The 21975-nt window shown below is 49.5% G+C and overlaps 2 protein-coding genes across 5 annotated transcripts in view; one reads left to right on the forward strand and one right to left on the reverse strand.

Annotated features, from left to right (window-relative positions):
• LOC119169685 (uncharacterized) overlaps window positions 1-21975 on the reverse strand; it is a 64443-nt gene that overhangs the window by 26885 nt on the left and 15583 nt on the right. The gene's annotated exons all lie outside the window — the stretch shown is intronic.
• The window catches only part of LOC119169683 (glycoprotein 3-alpha-L-fucosyltransferase A-like), a 37469-nt gene that overhangs the window by 5332 nt on the left and 10162 nt on the right, over window positions 1-21975 (forward strand). Inside the window, exons 2-3 of the mRNA XM_037420712.2 lie at window positions 1989-2212; window positions 14771-15083. Coding sequence (XP_037276609.2) covers window positions 1989-2212; window positions 14771-15083 — 537 coding nt within the window. The remainder of the gene's footprint in view (window positions 1-1988; window positions 2213-14770; window positions 15084-21975) is intronic.

Genomic DNA, 21975 nt, shown 5'->3' on the forward strand with positions numbered 1-21975 from the left:
AAGTACGAACTATGTTAGATGCGATGCTACCGCACGAAAGTGATGACGCCGACCCAGACGCCAACACGTTTACGGAACGCGCGGAAGAAGCTAGACAACTGGCACGTTTACGGATCCGCCAGCAGCAAGAGTACGATGCAGGCCGCTACAATGCTCACCGCAGAGCAGTTGTCTATCAAACTGGCGACAAAGTATGGGTTTGGACACCCGTATGGAAACGAGGACTATCAGAAAAGCTCTGAAGAAGATACTTTGGGCCATACCGAGTGCTGCGACAACTGAGTGACGTCACTTACGAAGTCGTTCCCGACAATTCGTGTAGTACCAAGCGTCGCCAGCACCATCCTGAACTCGTTCACGTAGTGCGCATGAAGCCTTACGTCAGCGAGTGATTGCGTGAGACATCTTTTAACAAAAACTGCATTATTGACTTCGCATCGGGTCGATGCTCTTTAAGAGCGAGGCAAATGACCCGTGTCTACATGTGGACAAAAACGATGTCGGGGGGATTTAGCGGACACCAGGTAGTGGGCCTATGGCTTGATTCGAGAACGAAGAAGAAAATCTTGCGGCTCAGCTGTTGAGAACACGCTGCTTTCGCTGCCTCAAGGCGTACTCGTGCTTTGTTCGCGTTGTACTGCGACAGTATGTATGTATGTATGTATGTATGTATGTATGTATGTATGTATGTATGTATGTATGTATGTATGTATGTATGTATGTATGTATGTATGTATGTATGTATGTATGTAGTGAAGAGAAATGCCCGGTGCCCCAGCCACATCACCAGCCCTCTGAGGCATTAGCCGTAGCCCAATTGGCCTGTTTTTTGTGTGTGGAAACACTGCCCGGTGCGGTTCAGTAAATAAGTAAATAATAAATAAGTAAAATAGGCTTATATACGTAGGAGACGCGACGATATTTGTCAATGGTCATTATGTCTCCTCGCTATGAGCAGACCACTTCTGAAGAAGCTAAACGCACAGTTAGGCGCACGGGTTGTGGGATTGAGGCTAGCCCGTCACCATTGCAAGGACTTTGTCACCTAATTCTACCGTTCCCATGTCCCAAAAGGAATCTCCCCTCCTCCGCGCTCCATCGGTGCTGGAAGAGTGGGAGTGACGTTAACCTCTATTTCCCGGAACTGGATTTAGATTGTGGCGCGTTGCTCTGGAGTCTCCCGAGACGACTCGTGCACGATCCCAGCGGGAGTAGGAGAGAAAACTCCCTGGACAGCGAAGGATGAGCACACCTTTTTGTTCCCGTCCGTCAGCTCCGTTGTTCTTGGAGGTCGCTCGGACTCGCCAATGGTGCCTGGCGCCAGGGACGAATGCTTATCTTTCGTAGCCCCTTCCAAACGCTAGGCCGGAGAGCGGTGCGGTGTGTTCGCGCGTGGTCCCACTACGCCAAGCCGTGCCCCTCGAAGCCGACGTGAGCGAAGTTTGCCCTTGTTCGAGTGATCGGGCACTGTGGTCACTGATCGTAAGAGCGCGCAGCTTAGTCGTGAGGGCGCGTTTCTCTCAGCGGAGTCGCTGTGAACCTTTTTGCCCTCGGAGACGTGCTCGTGGCACCCTTTGTATTGTACTTTCGCCTGTGGCGTGAATAAGCCTCGTTTGCTTTCCCACCGCCTTTTGCAGTGAGCGCTGTACTGCGTTTTGGTGTTGCCGCAGGCAATCAGGTGTTGTGACTTGTTGAGAGCTTTACTGTGTACTTGCCGCGCTGCGCTCGGCGCTTTGTCCGTAACAACGCGCGTGTGCAGCGGCGTTAGTTACGCGAGGCAAATGTGAACGCGGCCCTACGGCTCACAAGACCAAACCCACGCTAGTGGCCGTACTCCTGCGGGATACGTGTACACTATAGGCTCCAGCAAGACCACGTAAGGCTCAGCAGACTACATGCTTCGAACAGGGCTAGAGATGGCTGTGAGTCGGCGTCGCACTACAAAAGATGTGACGGCGTAATCGATGTCCACGCTGCTATGCGTGCAGGGACAGCGAGGAAGCCGACCATCGACACGACGACACGCCCTCTTCGCAGTCGAGCCACAAGCTGCCCTGGTTCTTCACCAACGGCACCGAGTGGCCCAGACCGACGAGCAAGCTGTCGAGGCTCGGCAATGTGTGGCCAGACCCGAAATACCCGCAAGACGATCGCATTGTGGCGCAGCTGATGTACCTGCCCCCAGGATACAAAAGACAGCTCAAGAGCACCAGTGAGGATTGCACGTCACAGGTTTCTCCCAATAGTTCTTAGTTTTTTTTTTTTGTACGGAGAAGGATTTAGAAGAAACATTGAAGTTAGAATCATCTTGCGGGTCAGCAATAGATGGTTACCATCCACACTTTATTTTATACCAATTGACATTTTAATTGCGACGCTCTCTGAAATTTTAACAATTATACGCATTAAGATTTCCTATTTTCTCGATGTTGGTGGGAGTTCAAACTCCCCCCTCTCCGAACTCTCAATTTTGCATGGTGCATATGGAGAAATACAAACGCTCGCACGATCATACAGTAAAGTTGAACCTCCCTCCCACTTCGCCGCAAAATCTCTAGCCCAGCAACATATTCAACGCTGTCTTTAAGAAAAGGAAAGTTTTATTGTACATGTAACTTGTACATATACAAACGAAACATCGAAAACAAGTAAGGACAGTGTATACATCTTACAAATGAGTGATAAAATCCAATTTATCTGTGTACACGTGTTAAAAGTTAAAGAACACTTCAAATAGATCGAGTGTGTTTAGAGAAAGTGTTTAACGAGTTTGAGTTCTTCGTACTCAACTGTGAAAGAGAAGTGAGTCGTCCCTAAAAAACTCCCAAGCATTTCCCCGAGGGTGCATATGGTTAAGTGCGAATGCACGGGGTGACGCTATGAGGGGTATTTATTAATTCGCACTATTATATTTATTAATCACACTATGGTGCCTTTATGGTGTAATGGTTCCTGGGAATCGCAATTTGATCACACGGGGGAGTTTACGTTAACTCACTGGCGAATGCCAACGGATTTTAACTTTACTCCCCCTCATAGCATCACCCCGTGCATTCGCACTTAACCATGTTCACTCTCGGGGAAATGCTTGGGCGTTTTATTACTGATGATGATGATTAAAGTGTAATAATGAATTTAAGTCTTGTTTGTCATGAAGCATTTGTGCACAGATACATTATATACGAAGTATTATTTATTTACACTTCACGACGCGTCCGGACGAGCAAAGTCCAGGGCTCGCACCCTCTCCCGCGCGGCACGTTCACTGGCTGGAACGGCTTCGGGAACGTCCACTCGCCGTTGACGATTGCGAGCGGCGTCCTGACGCCGGCCTTCATCGCCCTTCTCCGCCTGACGCTTGCGTTGTCGTTCCGCTTCTTGGGCCGCGTTCGCGGCTCGATGCTGACGCCTCATCTCGGCCTCGCGAGCGCGCAGTTCACCATCCGCTGCACGCTTCGCCCGCTTGTCCTCGGCCTCGGAAGCGCGAAGTTCGGCATCCTCTGCACGCTTCGCCCGCTTGTCCTCGGCCTCGCGAGCGCGCAGTTCGGCATCCGCTGCACGCTTCGCCCGCTTGCACTCGGCCTCGCGAGCACGCAGTTCAGCATCCGCTGCACGCTTCGTCCGCTTGCACTCGGCCTCGCGAGCGCGCAGTTCGGCATCCGCTGCACCCTTCGTCCGCTTGCACTCGGCCTCGCGAGCACGCAGTTCGGCATCAACTGCACGCTTCGCCCGCTTACGTTCGGTCTCACGAGCCCTTCGCAGCGCCGCCTTGTCTTCCAACGTCGGCGAAACCACCGTGGTACCGTCACCTCCAACGACGAGTGCAGTGCTGGCATTCGGTTGTACTGCATTCGTTGTTGATGGTAGCGTTGTCTCCGGGACATCCATCGCACGACCCGCTCTCGACGGGAGACAGAGAGAGAAGGCGGGCGCGCGAGAGAGAGGGGTGCGCGCGCAGCTGCAGCGAGCTAGGAGAGCGCAGGAGCGAGCGAAGGGGGAGGGGGCATAAGGCGCGTCACTGACACCGATATCAGCGTCGCGTCCGTGGCTTATTCGGTAGAGCGTCGCACTGCGGCCCGCCAAGTCCTCTTTCTTTTAAAGATAGAGAGAAGACAGCGGACGCCGCCGACGGCGGTGGATGGTTTGGGGTCGCTTATAAAGTGTATTCACACTTAAAAACCTAGAATTTAAGTTGAGCTGTCTGTTCAGAAAAAGTGGGTAGCGATTTAGAATACTAGATACTCTACTATGGGAGAGCGTAAAGCCGTCCCGTGAGGAGCAGGAATCAATGGCCAGACATTCTGCACAAGCCACCACCAGTCAGCGCAAGCTTTGCACTGTTTGTATAGCCACAGTGCATGTGTGGTTTTGGCTTGAACGCTCCGCTGTACTTCCACAATACTTTCTCTGGTTACACACTGCAAATTTTTGTTCGGATATGCTTAAACTCTTTGGCGAAAACGCGGAAATTACTTGGAGTACTGAGGCTTTCTTTATATATTTCAGTCTTTTATGATGCATAACGTTTTAATAAGCTTTTTTTTTCATTTATAATTGGTTACCTACTGACGTATTCCCCCGTTTGTTTGTTTTTTCTCCCATAATATGAAGCGTGCCCGGTATGACAGGGATAGCACTACCACATTCGCTACGTGCTTTCAATCAGACTGGAGCGTTACATGCGTCTTGTGGTTATAAAAGGCAAAAGAAGAGAAAAAATGGCAGCATATCCACGCAGTGAATGATGGATAGTGGGGCGAAGCATCCGTTCGTTCATTCGTTCTTGCTTCCGTCCGTCCATGAGTCCATCTGTGTGACCATCCGTGCGTCCATCCGCCCGTCCGTGCATGCGTCTGTTTGTGCGTCCGCACGTTCATCTGTGCGTCCGTCCCTGCTTTCGTCCATGTATCCGCTCCTGTGTCCGTCAATGCGTCCATCCGTCGATGCAGCCATTCATGCGTCCGTCCATGCATTTGTCTGTGTGTCCTTTCGTTTACCTATTCAACACTCGAAGTACCACCATCTCGCATCTTTTCATCATATATTTCTCATATAGAAGCACCGCCATCCAGCGGACATTCCAAGGACTGAACGAGAGGAGGCACACGCACACTTTCTTACGGCTTGCGCTTCGTGTCTACTTCCCACCTTTAACCACCTCGAGTTCATGGAATATACTAGTTCACTGTATTCATGGCACTGCGGCCCAACGCTCACTAAACCTTTCTAAAACCGAGGTGGTTACGCCCAGTGAGTATAACGTAGCAACCCTTTCTTGTCTTCTGTGCGCTGTTGAAAAATAAAAAAAATTCGCAGCGTGCGCGTTAACTAAAAGTCGAATTCTCCTCCTTCCCATTCCCCCTTAGCAGCCATTGGCATATACATTGAGCACTATCTTTAATTCTTCAACAACACAAAGGAGAAATCTCTCACCGGCACCACCTTGGAGGTCAAAATGTTATACTTGTTACACACTACTACAACGGCTATGAGAGACGAACAAGTGTCGCTATAAGGAGCTTCGCCCCTAAATGTGAGCCCCGTAACTGTCTGCGTCAGCGTGCGACACCTCAACAGTAGCTCACAAGGGATGGGGTGAGGAGGGATTAAAAGGGTAGGATTAAAGGTAGAGAGAGAGAGATGCGCTGGGACAGCGAGCGAGGACATATTAGGGGATATGAGAGATAGGAAAGATGGAAACACGTTCGCAGGAATCCGAGGACGGGGTACTACTTGCGAGAGCTCTTGTCGGCGTCAGGAGATGGCGTAGGACAAGTCCAGTAGGTCAGTGCTACGCTGTCGTCTGAGATCGGCATCAGGAGATGACGTAGGGTGAGCCCAGTCGGCCAGAGCTACGCTGACGTCGGAGATCGCGAGCGCACAACCGGTCGCCACGGAATCCAGCGAGCGAGTGCCAATGTCCTTGGGAATAATATATATAACTAGATGGTGTAAGTGGTTGTCACAGCATATCTACGGAGTGAATGATGATGAGTAGGACGAAGCGTCTGTCTGTCCATGTGTCATCCATCCGTGCGTTTGTCTGTCCGTCCACCCATCCGTTCACGCTTCATCCCGTACGCACGGACGGATGCTTCACCCAACTCCAATCATCATTCACTCCATGGATATGCTGCGATCTTTTTCATTGTATTCCACAATCATGTATATCATATATATGTCATACTATATATATATATATATATATATATATATATATATATATATATATATATATATATATTGTTACGGATGTGATGGGTTTATTTACACTAAAAAATGTCAATGCTCTACCGTCACTGCCGAATCACCATCGCTCGAAAGCGTCCGATCTCTTCTTCTTCCTTGCTCTTTCAGTCCACGTTACATTTCCCTCCGGGCCATACGAAGCTCACCGAGCGAGTAGAAGCGACCGGTTGTTGTAGGGCTTCAATCGGGCAATGTGCACAATTCGCGTCTTGCGCGAACGCCGGTTCTGAGCTGTCACTTTCGCAACAGCGTAAGTGATGTCACTTAGGCACTGAGTAATGACGAATGGTCCTGAGTACTTAGAAAGAAACTTCTGGCAAAGTCCCTTCTTTCGAACGGGCGTCCACCGCCAGACCAAATCACCTGTAGCGAAAGTCACGGGCGGGTGTTTTGCGTCGTAACGGTCTTTCGCGCGAGCGTGGGCGGAAAGAGTTCGGAGCCGAGCAAGTCGACGAGCTTCTTCGGCGCGACACAAAGTCTGCGTGACACTGGCGTTTTTGTTCGTCGAAAAAGCAAGTATGGTGTCAAGGAAACTTTGGGGATGACGAGCATAGAGAAGAAAAAAAAAGGCGTATAACCCGTGACTTTGTGTTTCGCGGTATTAAAGGCGTATGTAACAAAAGGTAATACGGCATCCCAGTTCTTGTGATCCGCTGCGACATACATTGAAAGCATGTTGATGATGGTACGATTGGTGCGCTCAGTGAGGCCGCTGGTCTGAGGGTGGTATGGCGTGGTATGACGATACTGACACGCTCAAAGCCGTAGCAACTCTTCGACAACGTCAGCGGTAAACTGTCGGCCGCGATCACTTATCACCACACGAGGGGCCCCGTGACAAAGTATGATCGAGTGTAGAAGAAACAATGACACATCAGATGATGTGGCTGAAGCAACCGCCATCGTTTCAGTATACCATGTCAGGTAATATACGCACACAATAATGCAGCGGCGGTCGGTGGTAGACTTGGGGAAAGGGCCCAGTAAATCTATGCCGACTTTTTCGAACGGTGATGTCGGTGGCTTAACCGGCTGCAGTGGGCCGGCCAAGGGTGTGGTAGGTTGTTTGTGGCATTGGCAGACATCACAACTTGCGACGTAGTGCTTGGTGGTCTTCCAGAGTCGAGGCCAGTAAAAAACGTTGTCGGATACGGTGAAGCGTTCGGGCAAATCCAAGGTGCCCAAACGTGATGTCATCGTGCATGGCTTGGAATGCCGCAAGACGAAGGCATTCTGGCGCGACGAGGAGTAGTGTGGAACCATGGCTGGAGTAATTCTTGCGATATAGTAGGGCGTCATGAATCACGAATGGCGTGGCGCGTTTAGAGCTAAGAGCCACATCAATCCTTGGTTTCAGCGAAGGGTCACGCTGTTGCTCGTGACGGAAGACGTCCAAATTTGGGAAGTTGGATGAGATTGCGGCCAGGTAGTTGTCGAAATCATCATCAGCATCCACAGTCGGAGATGGAAGACGACATAAGCAGTCGGCATCTGCGTGACATCGACCGCTCTTGTAGGTCACAGAATAATTATATTCTTGAAGCCGTAAGGCCCAGCGAGCCAACCGACCAGCTGGGTCACGTAGTCCGACAAGCCAACAAAGCGAATGATGATCTGTGACGATCTTGAACTGCCGGCCGTACGAATAAGGTCTGAACTTTTGGACGGCGAAAAAAAACTGCAAGACATTCCAATTCGGTGACCGTATAATTCCTCCCTGCCTTAGTCAAAATACGACTTGCATACGCCACGACGTGCTGGCGGCTGTCGTGATATTGAACTAGCACGGCACCAACACCGATATTATTAGCATCTGTATGCAGTTCCGTGAGTGCCTCCGGGTCGAAATGGCGCAAGAGGGGCCCGGAAGTAAGCAAATACTTCAGCTGCTCGAAAGCAGCTTAACACTCAACGGTCCATCGGAATGGGGCGTTTTTGCGGAGCAACTCTGTCAGGGGATGAGCAAGCTGGGCGAAGTCTTTGATAAACCGACGAAAGTAAGAACACAGGCCCACGAATCTACGGAGATCCTTCACAGACGTCGGTTGCTTGAAGTCTCGGACAGCACTGATTTTGTGTGGGTCTGGTCGTATACCATCCCTGTCGACTAGATATCCAAGCACAAGGGCTTGGCGCTCACCAAAATGACACTTCTTTGCGTTTAAAACGAGACCAGCTTGTTTGACGCAATCTAGAACAACGCTAAGCCGATGATTGTGCTCGTGGAATGTCTTACCAAAAATAATTATATCATCGAGATAACACATACACATCTCCCATTTGAGACCGCGAAGGATGGAGTCCATGAATCGCTCGAAGGTAGTTGGGGCATCGCATAAGCCAAACGGCATAACGTTGAATTCAAATAACCCATCAGGCGTGACAAAAGCAGTCTTCTCTTTGTCAGACGGATGCATTGGTATTTGCCAGTATCCAGACCTTAGGTCGACGGACGAAAAGTATGCGGCCGAGTGCAGACAATCAACAGCATCGTCGAAGCGTGGTTGCGGATACACGTCTTTCTTTGTGACGGCGTTGAGACGGCGGTAGTCTACACAAAATAGCCAAGAGTTGTCTTTCTTTTTTACCAATATAACAGGAGCTGCCCAGGTACTGCTAGACTCTTGAATAACGCCTTTCTGCAGCATGTCGCTGACCTGATCAGCGATCACTTGCCTCTCTGACGGGGATACGCGATAGGGTTTATGGCGTATCGGTGCAGCATCTCCCGTGTTGATGCGGTGGTGCATACGGGATTCGGGCAACATGAAACAACGCTTGTTCTGAAAAATCAGACTCCCGCGTAGCGTGTAAGCACCTCTTCAAGGACATTCTGCTCGGAAGAAGGCAACGACTTATTGATCATAGGTTTAATCTCGGCTGAGTAGTTGGGCGCAGTCTGACTGATGGCTGTTGACTCTGAGGCCATTCTGACGTCAATTGTGGCCTGCTCCTCGAACGTTCCCAGTTTGAATCCGGCTGGTAGAACAACAGGCTCTGAGGCTGCGTTGAGCACCCACAAGCAAGCATGTCCGTCGATGGCTGTAACGACAGACCGTGGGACCAGCACATTCTTCTTGATGGCGTTTGCATCATCAGGCTCCACAAGTCCAGTGCAGGGTCCTGAGCGGACATGAGATGAGCATACGGGTACAAACACTGCTGTCTGACCAGGGATCGTCACATCTTCAGACAACGAAAGCGCATCGATGGGCAGAGTCGGAAAATCGTCAACTATTGCAGCGGGCAACGTACTTTGTAGAAGAATCTCTCCAGATCCACAGTCAAGCGTAGCGCCGCATTCATGAAGGAGGTCTATCCCTAAAATGACGTCATGAGTTCGCGAGCCAGTACAGTGAATTCAACTCGGTAATTGTGTCCACCAATCGTGAGCACAACTGAACAAATACCAACAGGGCATAACGCTTCGCCTCCAACTCCACGAAAAGTTTCTTTACGATTCCACGCGAACATAACTTTGTGACCCAAAAAACGATGTTTGAAACGAAGGCTCATAACCGAAACAGCAGCACCAGTGTCTACAAGAGCAAGAGTATCTACACCGTCTATACACACACGCACTTTGTTCATCAACATCACAGCAGAAGGAGGAATTGGCGGAACTGACCATCCCGCGACCGCACCTCCATCGGTCGCACCAGTTAGTTTCCCAGCTGATGCGGGGAAGGTGACCGACGACGCGGAGACGGCGACCGGCGGGACCGTGTCGGAAGCGGCGTCAGGCTTCGCTCGGAGGCGGGGGACTCGCTGCGAAATTCGTTAGGCCATTGCTGTCGGGGACGGTGGTTGGCCGGGTGAGGTCCAGGTTTAGTGCATACGAGGCGGGTGCGTTGAAAAACGTGGTGGCACAGGCGTTTCGTACATACGAGCCGGATACGTCGAAAAACGTGGCAGTGCAGGCGGCCGTCTGGGACAGAAGCGCGAAATATGCCCTGGGAGACCACATGTGTAGCAAATGGGGACTTGTCGGCTTACATTAGCAGGAGCAGAGGGGACAGAAGTACGCGGAGACGGGTCGTGCTCAGCAGGAACATTTTGTGATGACGCATAGTAATCTTCTAGTAGAAGCCTGGTTGACGACGGTCGGAGGTCCGCAGCGGGACGTCGAGATGATGACATCTGGTGGTGGTCACGACCCGTTGGGGAAAACGGAAGCCGCGGGGTAAAATCTGCAGTTTCTGTGCGTGGTCGGTTTTCGACGTGGCGCTCTCGCATCCAATAGGGAGGTGGTTCGGGGCACGCGGCGAACGAGCATTGGTGGTGAACGTCACCTGCGTGAAGTCGTACGAGCTCTTCTCGAACTACCCGATGTACGAGGAAGGGAATGTCTTCGCAGATGGCGACGTCCATACTTGCGACAGTGGGAACATTCTCCAAGAACCCGAACTTGGGTAAAATTCTCCGGGTCTTCAACGCCTTGAATGCGCGACATTGCTGCCTGAAAATCGAAGGAGTGTTCAAGTTTTCTTTTGTTATCAAAAAATTGTACACGTCCTCGGCGATGCCTTTTAACAAATGACCGACTTTGTCTTCGTCAGACATATTTGCGTTGACGATCCCGCAAAGCTTCAATACTTCTTCATGTAAGTTGTGCACGTCTCGCCGGGCAACTGAGCCCTACGTGACAGCGTTTGCTCAGCTTTCTTTTTCATGGAACTCGTGTCCCCAGAACAGGCCTTCAGTTCCTTAACAAATATATCCCAAGTGGGGAGGACATGTTCCTAGTTCTCAAACCAAAGCAAGGCTGTCCCGGCAAGGAAGAATACTACGTTCACGAGCTTTGCTGGTGCGCCCCATTCGTAGTAGCGGCTCACTCTGTCGAAGTGTTTTCACCAAGCGTCCACGTCTTCGTCAGTTTTACCTGAGAACATTCGTGGCTCAGGTGCCCAGTAGTCTGGTTGTCGAGGTCGGCGGCCACCTTGTGCTGGCTGTGTCGGTGGCACTGGTGGATGCAGTAGCGTAGTACGTCGATGGGGTTGCTGTGTCGTCGTTCATGCTGATGTTGTCAGGGGGTAGGCCAGCTAAGCGTCTGCTTCTTCGAAGAACTTCTGCTGCGGGGTCCAAGATGGCAAGTTACCCAGCACCGCTCCACCAAAGCTGTTACGGATGTGATGGGTTTATTTACACTGCAAAATGTCAGCGCTCTACCGTCACTGCCGAATCACCATCGCTCGAGAGCGTCCGATCTCTTCTTCTTCCTCGCTCTTTCTACATTATATATATATATATATATATATATATATATATATATATATATATATATATATATATATATATATATGAAGATACGAGGCCTTGTGGGAATCGGTTTCATGATGCGAAGTTGTCGATGAGTACTTGTCTATCCTCCAATTTTTGGCGGAAAGGGGGGGGGGGGTGAGCCCAGCGTGGTGAATCGACCTGTTTTTATAGGTGTAGTAATGTTTTACCAGTGTTGCATGCGTTACTGAAAAAAGTAACTAAGTACGTTACTCGTTACTTAACAAAAAAATCGTTACCACCCTACGATACCAACAAAAAAAGGTAACGCGTCACTGCTAACGATAACAAAGAAAAAGTAACGGATGTTACCTATGCCATTCCGCAGTCAGTCAATAACATTATTAAAGGTCCTATATGAAAAAAAGGCCTATTCTGGCAGCATGCTCGTTAATAACAAAGTAGGTGCGCGGATTTTTTAGCAGCAAAGAAATGCTTTAATGGCCTTGTTACAGTAAAAATATTCATGCATAACCATTTTTTATTCACCTATCTAATCACCGCAAGAATTTCGCACGTTTATGTGAGGATGTTCACAATCAGCCATACGCTGCATTCTCAGGAGTTCAATAACCAGAAACGTAACATGCAGTTGCTGAGAGAAAGATGCAAAACTTGTTTTCAAAACAAAGTTAGCAAATCGTATTGGCTTGTAGCAACTTTTACGCAGCAACAATATTAAATTGTCGCATGCCAAGACATTCTTCAAAAAATAGTTTCTATCACTCTACAAGTTTCAAACAATGTTACTTTAATGAACCTGGCTTGTCCATCCACACATCCCAAAAGACGTGAGCCTAAAACAAGAGCAATGCTCGAAAGGTGGTTAAATTAATGAACAAGGACTAAAAAAAAAAACTGGCGCAGCTTGTGCTAAGTCGGGTAAGGCTGGGCCGCAGTAGATGGGTACCTGTAGCTGTTCCTTTGCTTGGCTGGGCTTTTACCCTCTCATCTGGGTGCCACAATCTCTGGCTGCTAAATCTATTTTTTCTTGTCTTTGTATATCTTAACCGAGAATAATAATGCCATAAAACATCCTATATGTATACGCACCAATCCAACTGTTCTCGTGGGTATGCGTATACCGTAACACTGTTTAGTTGTTAAAGATACAAAGGCAAAGGTTAACAGCCCCAGTATATGGCGGCACTCAAACCTATCCGTGAAACAGTCTATGATTGTTCTATCCTAGTGTAATATACCGCAAGAATTGGGCAAGTACCGGTGCTCAGAAAACAGTTCCACTAAACGTTAGGAACACATGGGCTACAAACAACGCTTAACGGCTGCACGTTTCAGCGCTTCCGTGCTAAATCATCTGTACCGATTGATTGATTGATTGATTGATTGATTGATTGATTGATTGATTGATTGATTGATTGATTGATTTATATGTAAGGTTTAACGTCCCAAAACCACCATATGATTATGAGAGACGCCGTAGTGGAGGGCTCCACAAATTTCAATCACTTGGGGTTCTTTAACGTGCACCCAAATCTTAGCACACGGGCCTGCAACATTTCCGCCAGTATCGGAAATGCAGCCGCCGCAGCCGGGATTCCATCCCGCGACCATCTGTACCGAGTGCTTGTGTGGGAAATAAGCTCGTGCTAGTTCATGATCATGATAATTTTATATCTACTACGCACGTAAAACAGCGACCATAGCAACTCTGCCCAATAATATCTAACGGCAATAACCAAGAAGTAAACGCAAGAATCGGCGTAAAATCGCTAAACACGCTTCAGGAAACACGCGGCTGATCTCCACGCCGTGCAAGAGAGGGCGCCAACCTCGACAGGCGAGTGTGAAATGTGCGAGGACAGCGGCCCGCGTCAGTGGGATCTCAGACTAAAGGTCCCGCTCACCGATCTTCTCGCGCAGTACTCTAATTAAACGTTGTATTATATTTGATCGCTCCTTCACACGGGCGCTGCGTATCTGTTACGACATCATGCGAGAAATCATTCATATATACAGGGACCACGGGCGTAGTCGTAAATCTTTATAAGGTTGCGGGGAGGGGGGGGGGTTTAATTATATCTTCTAAATTGAAAGCAAATTTCGCACAACTTGCAAATCCTCCGAAAAGCTTGGTCTATCATCACTTTCTAAAAGACGAGACATCGAGTCTCTGAAACTTTTTCACTCTTTATTTAATTCCCCGCAATATTCACCACACAACAACTACATAACACCTGCCAAACCATCATCCACCAGAAACAGCCACGCACTTAATGTATCTGTGTTTCATCCTCGTACTGGTTTCTTCAAATACACCTTTTTTCCTCGATGTATTGAAATGTGGAACCTCATACCAGGTCACATTCGGTCTTTGCAGAAAGATGAATTTTTGAAAGCATTAAAAGACGGTGTGCTGTAAACCTTTCCTTGTTTGTATAACTCTGTAAAATTTTTGTATTTCTATGATCTGCCAATGTACTTGTGTATTAAGCTGTTTTGTTTTGTACCTTTTTGTTATTTCTTGCTGTGTACCCACTCCTGCGATAGCCCCATAACGGCTGCAGTATTTGAAAATAAATAAATAAATAAATAAAAACTCGCACATCCACACACTCTTCCACCCAAGAAACACACCGCACGCAGCGCTCACTGCAAAACTGTCTATTGTGCCTGACTGACCGCCTTATATATGTACAGGATAATGCGCAAAAGCAACGATCAACAAAGGCGCGCGTGGGCAAATTCAACAAGCGATACAGGAACCAGCCTCCACCCAACAAAGTTAGAAAATATGTAAAAGAAAGAAAACAAAGAAAGACGAGTAAACCCGCTAGAAGCACAATATGACGAATTACACCAATTAGTTCAACAAGTTATTATAATTTATGTATATGTTCGAGCGTGCGTTTGTGTGTGCGTGCGTGGGTGCGTGTGCATGCGTGTGTGTTCGTATATATACACAAACAAAATTGAAAGATTTCTGGAGAGTTCGAATCCCCAACCCCCCTCCTCCCGTTGGCTGCGACACTTACAGGGACTAACAACAGCGCAACGGAAATCGCTGGATGTCCACGTGGCAATCACTCCCTCAGGTTTCTCAGTATAGCGGAGCTGCATTAAGCGCAGGGCTTATAACCACACTGGAACTTGAGCCAAGCAGGGTATTAGTGCTGGATGTTCTGCCTTTTTTTCTCTCACTTTTGCCCCGTGACCACACGTCCTCGACATGTAACAGCTATAGCCACCACACCATCCACTTTGGTGCGTGCATGCGCAGACACGACGACCCTGAAGAACATCATTCTGCACGGCAGTTGGCACGATTTCCTGAGCGGACGCGAGCTGTTTCTGAGAGACCGGTGCCCCGTGGACACGTGCACCGTCTACTGGAGCTACGGTGAGCATCTCGGCGGGCGAACCAGCGAGGGTGGTGGCGTCGTAGATGCCGTTATCTACCAGGACTGGTACGTTAGTAAGGACAACGGAAGCAGCGATGGGCACCAAGTGAAGATCCTGTATCTGCTCGAGAACCCTATGAACACCTACGTCTCTCCTGCAGACGCGGGCATCGATTGGACGGCCACATACAGGTACGTGAATGAGCTCCGTAAGGACCGTAGGTCGGCGAAGATTCACTCGTGAAATACATGTTGCGCTTAGGGCTCACGATCGGACTCACCAAAATTTCCTTAGCTGGTGTGCTATTCTGGGCATTGTCTTATTCCGCCATATTGTCAAATTTCGTAATGGCGGCGTTTTAAGTCAATCAAAGAGGTCGTAGCAGCTCACTTGGTCAATTACCATCGATCAATGGCGGAATCCGACAACATGGCGGAATGCGACAATGTCCAGAATAGCACCCCTGGACTCACTCGGACTTACGGCTCGATCGTCTGAGTGAACCCGAGTGAGTCGACTCACAAGTCTGTTAGCCTAGAACAAGCTTTTTTTTCGGCCACATAAGTGTCGACGTTCTTGAACCACGATATATCACGCAATAAATGCTCTTCTAGGTGCATTTCGATCTAATGTATACATCGAATTACGAGTTATATATGAATGGCTGAATGGCTTCAAACCAGTAGTGGTATTTTCTTGAAAGTGATGACAACATAAGATATATTGATTTTGTAAGAACTTCCCTGGAACAGCCGGTGGTGGGAAGGCCAATGCACCCCTCTATGTAATCCACACCTGTGTCAATAAATACTGAAATGGTGTATGAACGATGCCGCTTTGGAATACGTGTGAGCATAGACGTGAGTATAGAGGTGAATTCAGGTAAGGCTGATTGTAACGGTGAAAATGAGTGAATAAGGGACTAAGGACATCGACTTCACACATCTATAGGAATAACTTGTGGGGTTTTTTCGTGCCAAACTCTCGACATGATAGCGAAAGCGACGCAGTAAAAGGCTCCAAAAATTTATACCATCGGGTGCTCTTTGACCACCGCTGGCATCGCAGAGTACACGGGCTTCTATAGCATTTCAACTCCACAGAGATGTCACCACCACCGCCAGGATCGAACTCATGACCTTCGAGTCTGTAGCCGGGCACCTTATAGTCATTGTGCCATTGCAGTGGCCGCTTCACAAATTTGTTAAATGCTTTGACGGAACGACAGGGCTTGGGATGACATTCTATATCGACTTCCACTCTGCATGTTCATTCGAGTTAGAGTTCAGAAACATTACAATTGCTCCATGTAGTAAATGGTTTGGCATTCCTTGGCTAATAATGTTCGTAAAGCATCCCTAATTAAATGCAACTTTCAGCTAATTTCAGAATTCCATTCAAGAGAAATATAGGAAGCCGTGAATTCGCCCTTACGATGGCGGCTCGACAGGCTGCTTGTGAATGAGCTTACGTGAAAAAAATTACGTACGCGAGACGCACGGCAACTAAAACACACATAAAAGTAATGTTACGATAAAACCGATCAGTATTTTCAGCCTACTGAAGTCTGCTGGAGGACGAAGACTTTTCCCGATGATCTCCATTTCCTTCTGTATTGCGCTGATTCCATTTTATGCCCGCCGATATGCCGATATCCCCCCCCCCTTCTCTCTCTATTTCATGATGAAAGTATAAAAGAGCGCTCCAACACAGGACATAGGAAATAAGAGAAACAAACGATAGTGAACTTGCAACTGATTTATTGGAAAAAAACATGCACGTTTATTAGAGGTGGGCGCTCAAGCTGATTGTCAAAGATCATATCACACATGATATACCTGTCTGACCGTAAGGTGCAGCCTCGTTTGAGCTTCCTAACCCCCCTCCCTATTTAACAAGCCCATTTCGTTTGATGATAGCGCCAGGAAAGGCTGACAATACGCGCCTACCATGCATGTCGCTTTTCGTGTTATGTGCAAGGCCTCAGCCATTTCTCTTGTGTAGGCGCAATCATGCATAAACAGCATATCCGTGTCAACAAAAAACAGCACACACTCACACTCGGAACACTTGAACAAGTTCGTTAATTTCTTTTCTAATGAATTCATTGCTCAAGAAGCCTAACATTTATGCGACGGCCAGCTTGTCCTATATATGTACGGCTATATATATATATATATATATATATATATATATATATATATATATATATATATATATATATATATATATATATATATATATATATATATATATATGATGTTACGGGGAATAAAGTATACACTGATGAACAAATGTGTACTGGCGCGAATATACTGGCGAGCTAATGCGTACGACGCTGCTGCAGTCCGAGCACGTTCCCGTTCAGCACTTCGTCGTCGTCATCCTCAGGCATCTACTTAGCCCGTGACATTACCCGCCGGCGGCAGAAGCACCGTCCCGGTGCGATCAATTCTCGGGGCGTGAGAAGTATGGCTTAAGCCGTGAGACGTGCACTATATCGGTCGGGACTGAAGCTGGTACTGACGTGGTATGGAGTGGAGCTATCTCACAGGTCACGCTGGTGACCTTGCGTATGACGCGGTAGGGGCCGACGTAACGGGACATCAGTTTTTCGCTGAGACCAACACGACGTGATGGTAACCACAGCAAGACGAGTGACCCCGGAGGGTACTGTACGTCGCGGTGCCGGCGATCGTAAGCACTCTTTTGGTTAAGCTGCGAGGCACATAAACGATCCCGGGCGACTTGGCGGGCGATGTCAGCTCGGGCCAGGGCATCACGAGCATAAGCAGTCGATGAGGCGGCGTCAGATTGGAGCATGGTGTCCATGGGCAAAGGCGGGTCATAACCGAACAGTAGGTAAAAAGGGGAAAATCCAGCTGTATCATGACGTGAACTGTTGTATGCGAAGGTAACGAAAGGTAAGTGGATGTCCCAATCTTTGTGATCCTTGGAGACGTACATCGCTAACTTATTCGTCAAGGTACGGTTGAGGCGTTCCGTGAGGCCGTTGGTTTGCGGATGGTACGCTGTAGTGAACTTGTGGTGGGTAGAGCAGGATCGCAGGAGCTCGTCGACTACTTTAGATAGAAAACAGCTGCCGCGGTCGGTGATCAACTGACGAGGAGCACCATGACGCAGAATGATGTCATGAAGAAGGAAATCGGCTACATTAGTAGCGCAGCTGGTGGGGAGGGCGCGTGTAACGGCATACCGCGTTGCGTAGTCGGTAGCAATAGCAATCCACTTATTACCGGTGGCCGACACGGGAAAGGTTCCTACAAGATCGAGGCCGACTCGGAAAAATGGCTCATCTGGTACTTCAATGGGCTGGAGGGTACCAGCAGGTCTCAGAGCAGGTGTCTTGCGGCGCTGGCAGAGGTCGCATGCCGCAACGTACTGTCGCACAGAACGGTAGAGGCCAGGCCAAAAGAATCGGCGGCGAATGCGGTCATACGTGCGTGACACCCCTAGGTGTCCAGCGGACGGGGCATCATGCACCTGGGCCAAAACGTCTGAGCGAAGATGCACAGGAACGAGTAAAAGCTCAGCACCATCAGGGCGGTTGTTGTAGCGGTGCAAGATGTCGTTGTGAAGAACGAACAGTTGTAAGGAGTGGTCAGGGTGGGGAGAGTGCAGACCATTGATAATAGCACGCAAAGAGGGGTCGCGGCGTTGTTCAGCAGCTATGTCGGTGAAGTCGGTAATTGAAAGAACGAGGGCCTCTTGCTCATCTTCCCTCGTGTCAGGGGGATCGACTGGGTAACGGGACAAGCAGTCGGCATCCTTGTGAAGTTGTCCGGATTTATAGGATACGGAAAAAGTGTACTCTTGTAAGCGCAGCGCCCAGCGACCAAGGCGTCCCGTAGGGTCCTTGAGTGAGGAGAGCCAGCAAAGCGCATGGTGGTCCGTAATAACTGAGAATGGTCGGCCATACAGGTACGGTCGGAATTTCGCAATGGCCCAGACGAGAGCTAAGCACTCGCGTTCTGTGATGGAATAATTTTGTTCCGAGCGCGACAACAGACGGCTTGCATACGCGACGACGCGGTGGATTCCTTGTTGCAGCTGCGCGAGCACTGCGCCCATGCCGTGGCCACTGGCGTCAGTACGAAGCTCCGTGGCAGCAGATGGGTCGAAGTGTGCTAGGACTGGTGGATTGGTGAGAATGTCGACGAGCGACGAGAAGGCGTTTGCTTGCTGTTGGCCCCAGGTGAATGCGACATCCGTTTTGAGGAGGCAGGTTAGAGGACGGGCTACTTCAGCGAACGTCTCGACAAAACGACGGAAATAGGAGCACAGTCCCAGAAAACTTCGGACGTCCTTGGCTGAGCGGGGTGTGGGGAAGTCGCGAACTGCTCGGACTTTCGCAGGGTCTGGTTGAACGCCCGCAGCGTTAACAAGATGGCCGAGTACGCAGATTTGGCGTTGCCCAAAGCGGCATTTGGACGAGTTAAGTTGCAAGTTGGCACGTCGAAAAACATCAAGCACTGCGGACAGACGAGTAAGATGGTCGTCAAAAGTAGTCGAAAAAACAATAACGTCGTCAAGATAGCAGAGGCAGATGGTCCACTTCATGCCTCGAAGGAGAGAGTCCATCATGCGCTCAAATGTCGCGGGGGCATTGCATAATCCAAAAGGCATCATCTTGAACTGATAAAGACCATCAGGAGTCACAAAGGCCGTCTCTGCCACAACGATCTGCCAGTAGCCTGAGCGAAGGTCTATTGAAGAGAAATATTTGGCACCGTGCAAGCAATCGAGTGCATCATCTATGCGCGGTAGGGGATAGACATCTTTCTTGGTAATATGGTTGAGATGGCGGTAATCAACACAGAATCTCCAGCTATTGTCCTTCTTTTTAACAAGTACAACGGGTGAGGACCAGGGACTAGATGAGGGTTCGATTATGCCCTTATCAAGCATTTTATCGACTTCTCGCTGTATAAAAGCACGCTCCGGGGCTGACACACGGTAGGGTCGATGCGTCACCGGTGTCGATGCGATGGGTTACTACAGATGTCTGGCCCAAATTACGGTTGCCGAAGTCAAAGATGTCCTGATAAGAAGCAAGCACACGGCAGAAAGGAGAGACTTGTTCAGAGGTGAGCTTGTCAGATAGCATTGGCTTGAAAAGGTCGGAACAGGAACGTGACGAGAACGACGTTGATGAAAAATCGGGTGGCGAATTGGTGGTTAGAGCGGAAACTGTGTGGTCTACCAGTGGTGTAAGATGTGCAAGTGACATGCCGCGAGGAATAACTTGCGCTGAGAGGCCGAAATTGAGGACGGGAAACGAAGTTCGGTTGTCCTTAACGGTAACCACCGTGTTGGGGAGTGCAACATTGCGTGTCATGGCGACGTCAGAAATCGGGGCAGCAACATAATCACCATCGGGTACTGGAGGATATGGCGAGAGTTGGACTTGGACTGCGGCTTGCGGCGGAAGTCTAAGGAAATCGACAGAGCGTAGACGAGGTGGGCTGGTAGAGACGGTCTCCGAAAAGGATGGTAGTTCGAGCTGAAGAAGACCTTTGGAACTGTCAATGAGCGCAGCGTGTGAAGTCAGAAAGTCGAGTCCAAGGATTAGGTCATGAGGGCAATTTTCCAGGACAGCGAACAGAACTGAAGTTTGATGCTTAGAAATTGTTAATCGCGCAGTGCACATTCCAAGCACAGCAGGAGTACTCCCATCCGCAGTACGAACGGTAGGTGAAATCGCTGGCGTCAGAACTTTTTGGAGGCGGCGGCGGAGGTCTGAGCTCATCACAGATATTTGTGCACCGGTATCAATAAGAGCCGTTATAGGTAAACCATCAACGAGAATTGTAAGGAGGTTGCACCGCTGGTCGGGAGTAATCAGAGGATTTGCAGTCCAAGTCGTGTATGCAGCGTCACCTCCGGGGGCTGCACCGGCTAGTTTTCCGAGCGACGGTCGTAGGGAGACCGAGAACGGCGGGGTTGGGGCGAGCGGGACTGACGACGCACGGGCGATGGCGAGCGGCTGGTCCGACGTTCTGGATTATACTCTGCACCTGTCTCAGCACGATAGGACGGGGCATAAGGTGCACGTTCAGAGCGAGGCCGCCAATCATAGAAGCTCGGTCGAGGTGATGAGGTCCACCGGCTGCGGCAATGGCGAGCGATGTGTCCTATCCGATGGCACGTGAAACATATGGGCCGATCATCATGAGTGCGCCATTCAGCTGGGTTTCGTCGTGGCGCGAACGTGCGGTTCGGAGTGGCAGCCGCAACGACTGGAGCCGAGCTGGAAGTAGCAGGGGCATTTTGATGAGGTGGTGAAATGCCCATATTCGCAATCTCTTGGCGAACCACGGCCTGTATCATTGACAGTATCGAGGTTGTGTCCTGGCGCGCTGACGCTAGACATAGCGGGTGCCATAGCCTCGAGTTCCCGACGGACTCTTCTGGTGACGTTTTCTGGCGCTGGTGGTTGATGTAGTGTGGGCGAATCTTCGCAAGAGGACGTAGCCGCCGTGTTGGGAAGGCGGTCAAATCGGTGAACTATGCGCCTACTTTTTGCCTGTTCGAAGCGACGACATGCTTCGATGACCGACTCCACCGTCGAGCAGTCCTTGTACAGGAGAAAATTGAAGGCGTCATCCGCAATTCCTTTCAGGATGTGTCCGACTTTGTCCTCGTCGAGCATGTCCTTGTCGACCTTGCGGCACAAAGCCAACACGTCCTGGATGTACGCGATGTACGGCTCCGTGGATGTCTGGGCACGAGTCGCAAGCTCTTTCTTTGCGGCCACTTGACGTCCGATGGGTTTCCCAAATAGATAGCGCAATTTCTGCTTACAGACGTCCCAGCTAGTCAACTCTTCTTGATGTGTCTCGTACCAGAGTTTTGCCGTGCCATGCAAATAGAAGATGATGTTCGCCAACATAAGCGTCGGACCCCAATGGTTGCTGCTGCTGACGCGCTCATATTGAACCAGCCAGTCATCGACGTCTATGCCACTTGTGCCGTTGAATGGACCTGGGTCACGAGGTTGCACCACAACGATCGGCTGCGGGGCTGACGGATCTTGTTGACATTGAGTAGCCTGGTCAGTCA

This window comes from Rhipicephalus microplus, chromosome 2 (assembly GCF_043290135.1).
Source record: "Rhipicephalus microplus isolate Deutch F79 chromosome 2, USDA_Rmic, whole genome shotgun sequence".
In the NCBI taxonomy this organism is placed as follows: Eukaryota; Metazoa; Arthropoda; class Arachnida; order Ixodida; family Ixodidae; genus Rhipicephalus; species Rhipicephalus microplus.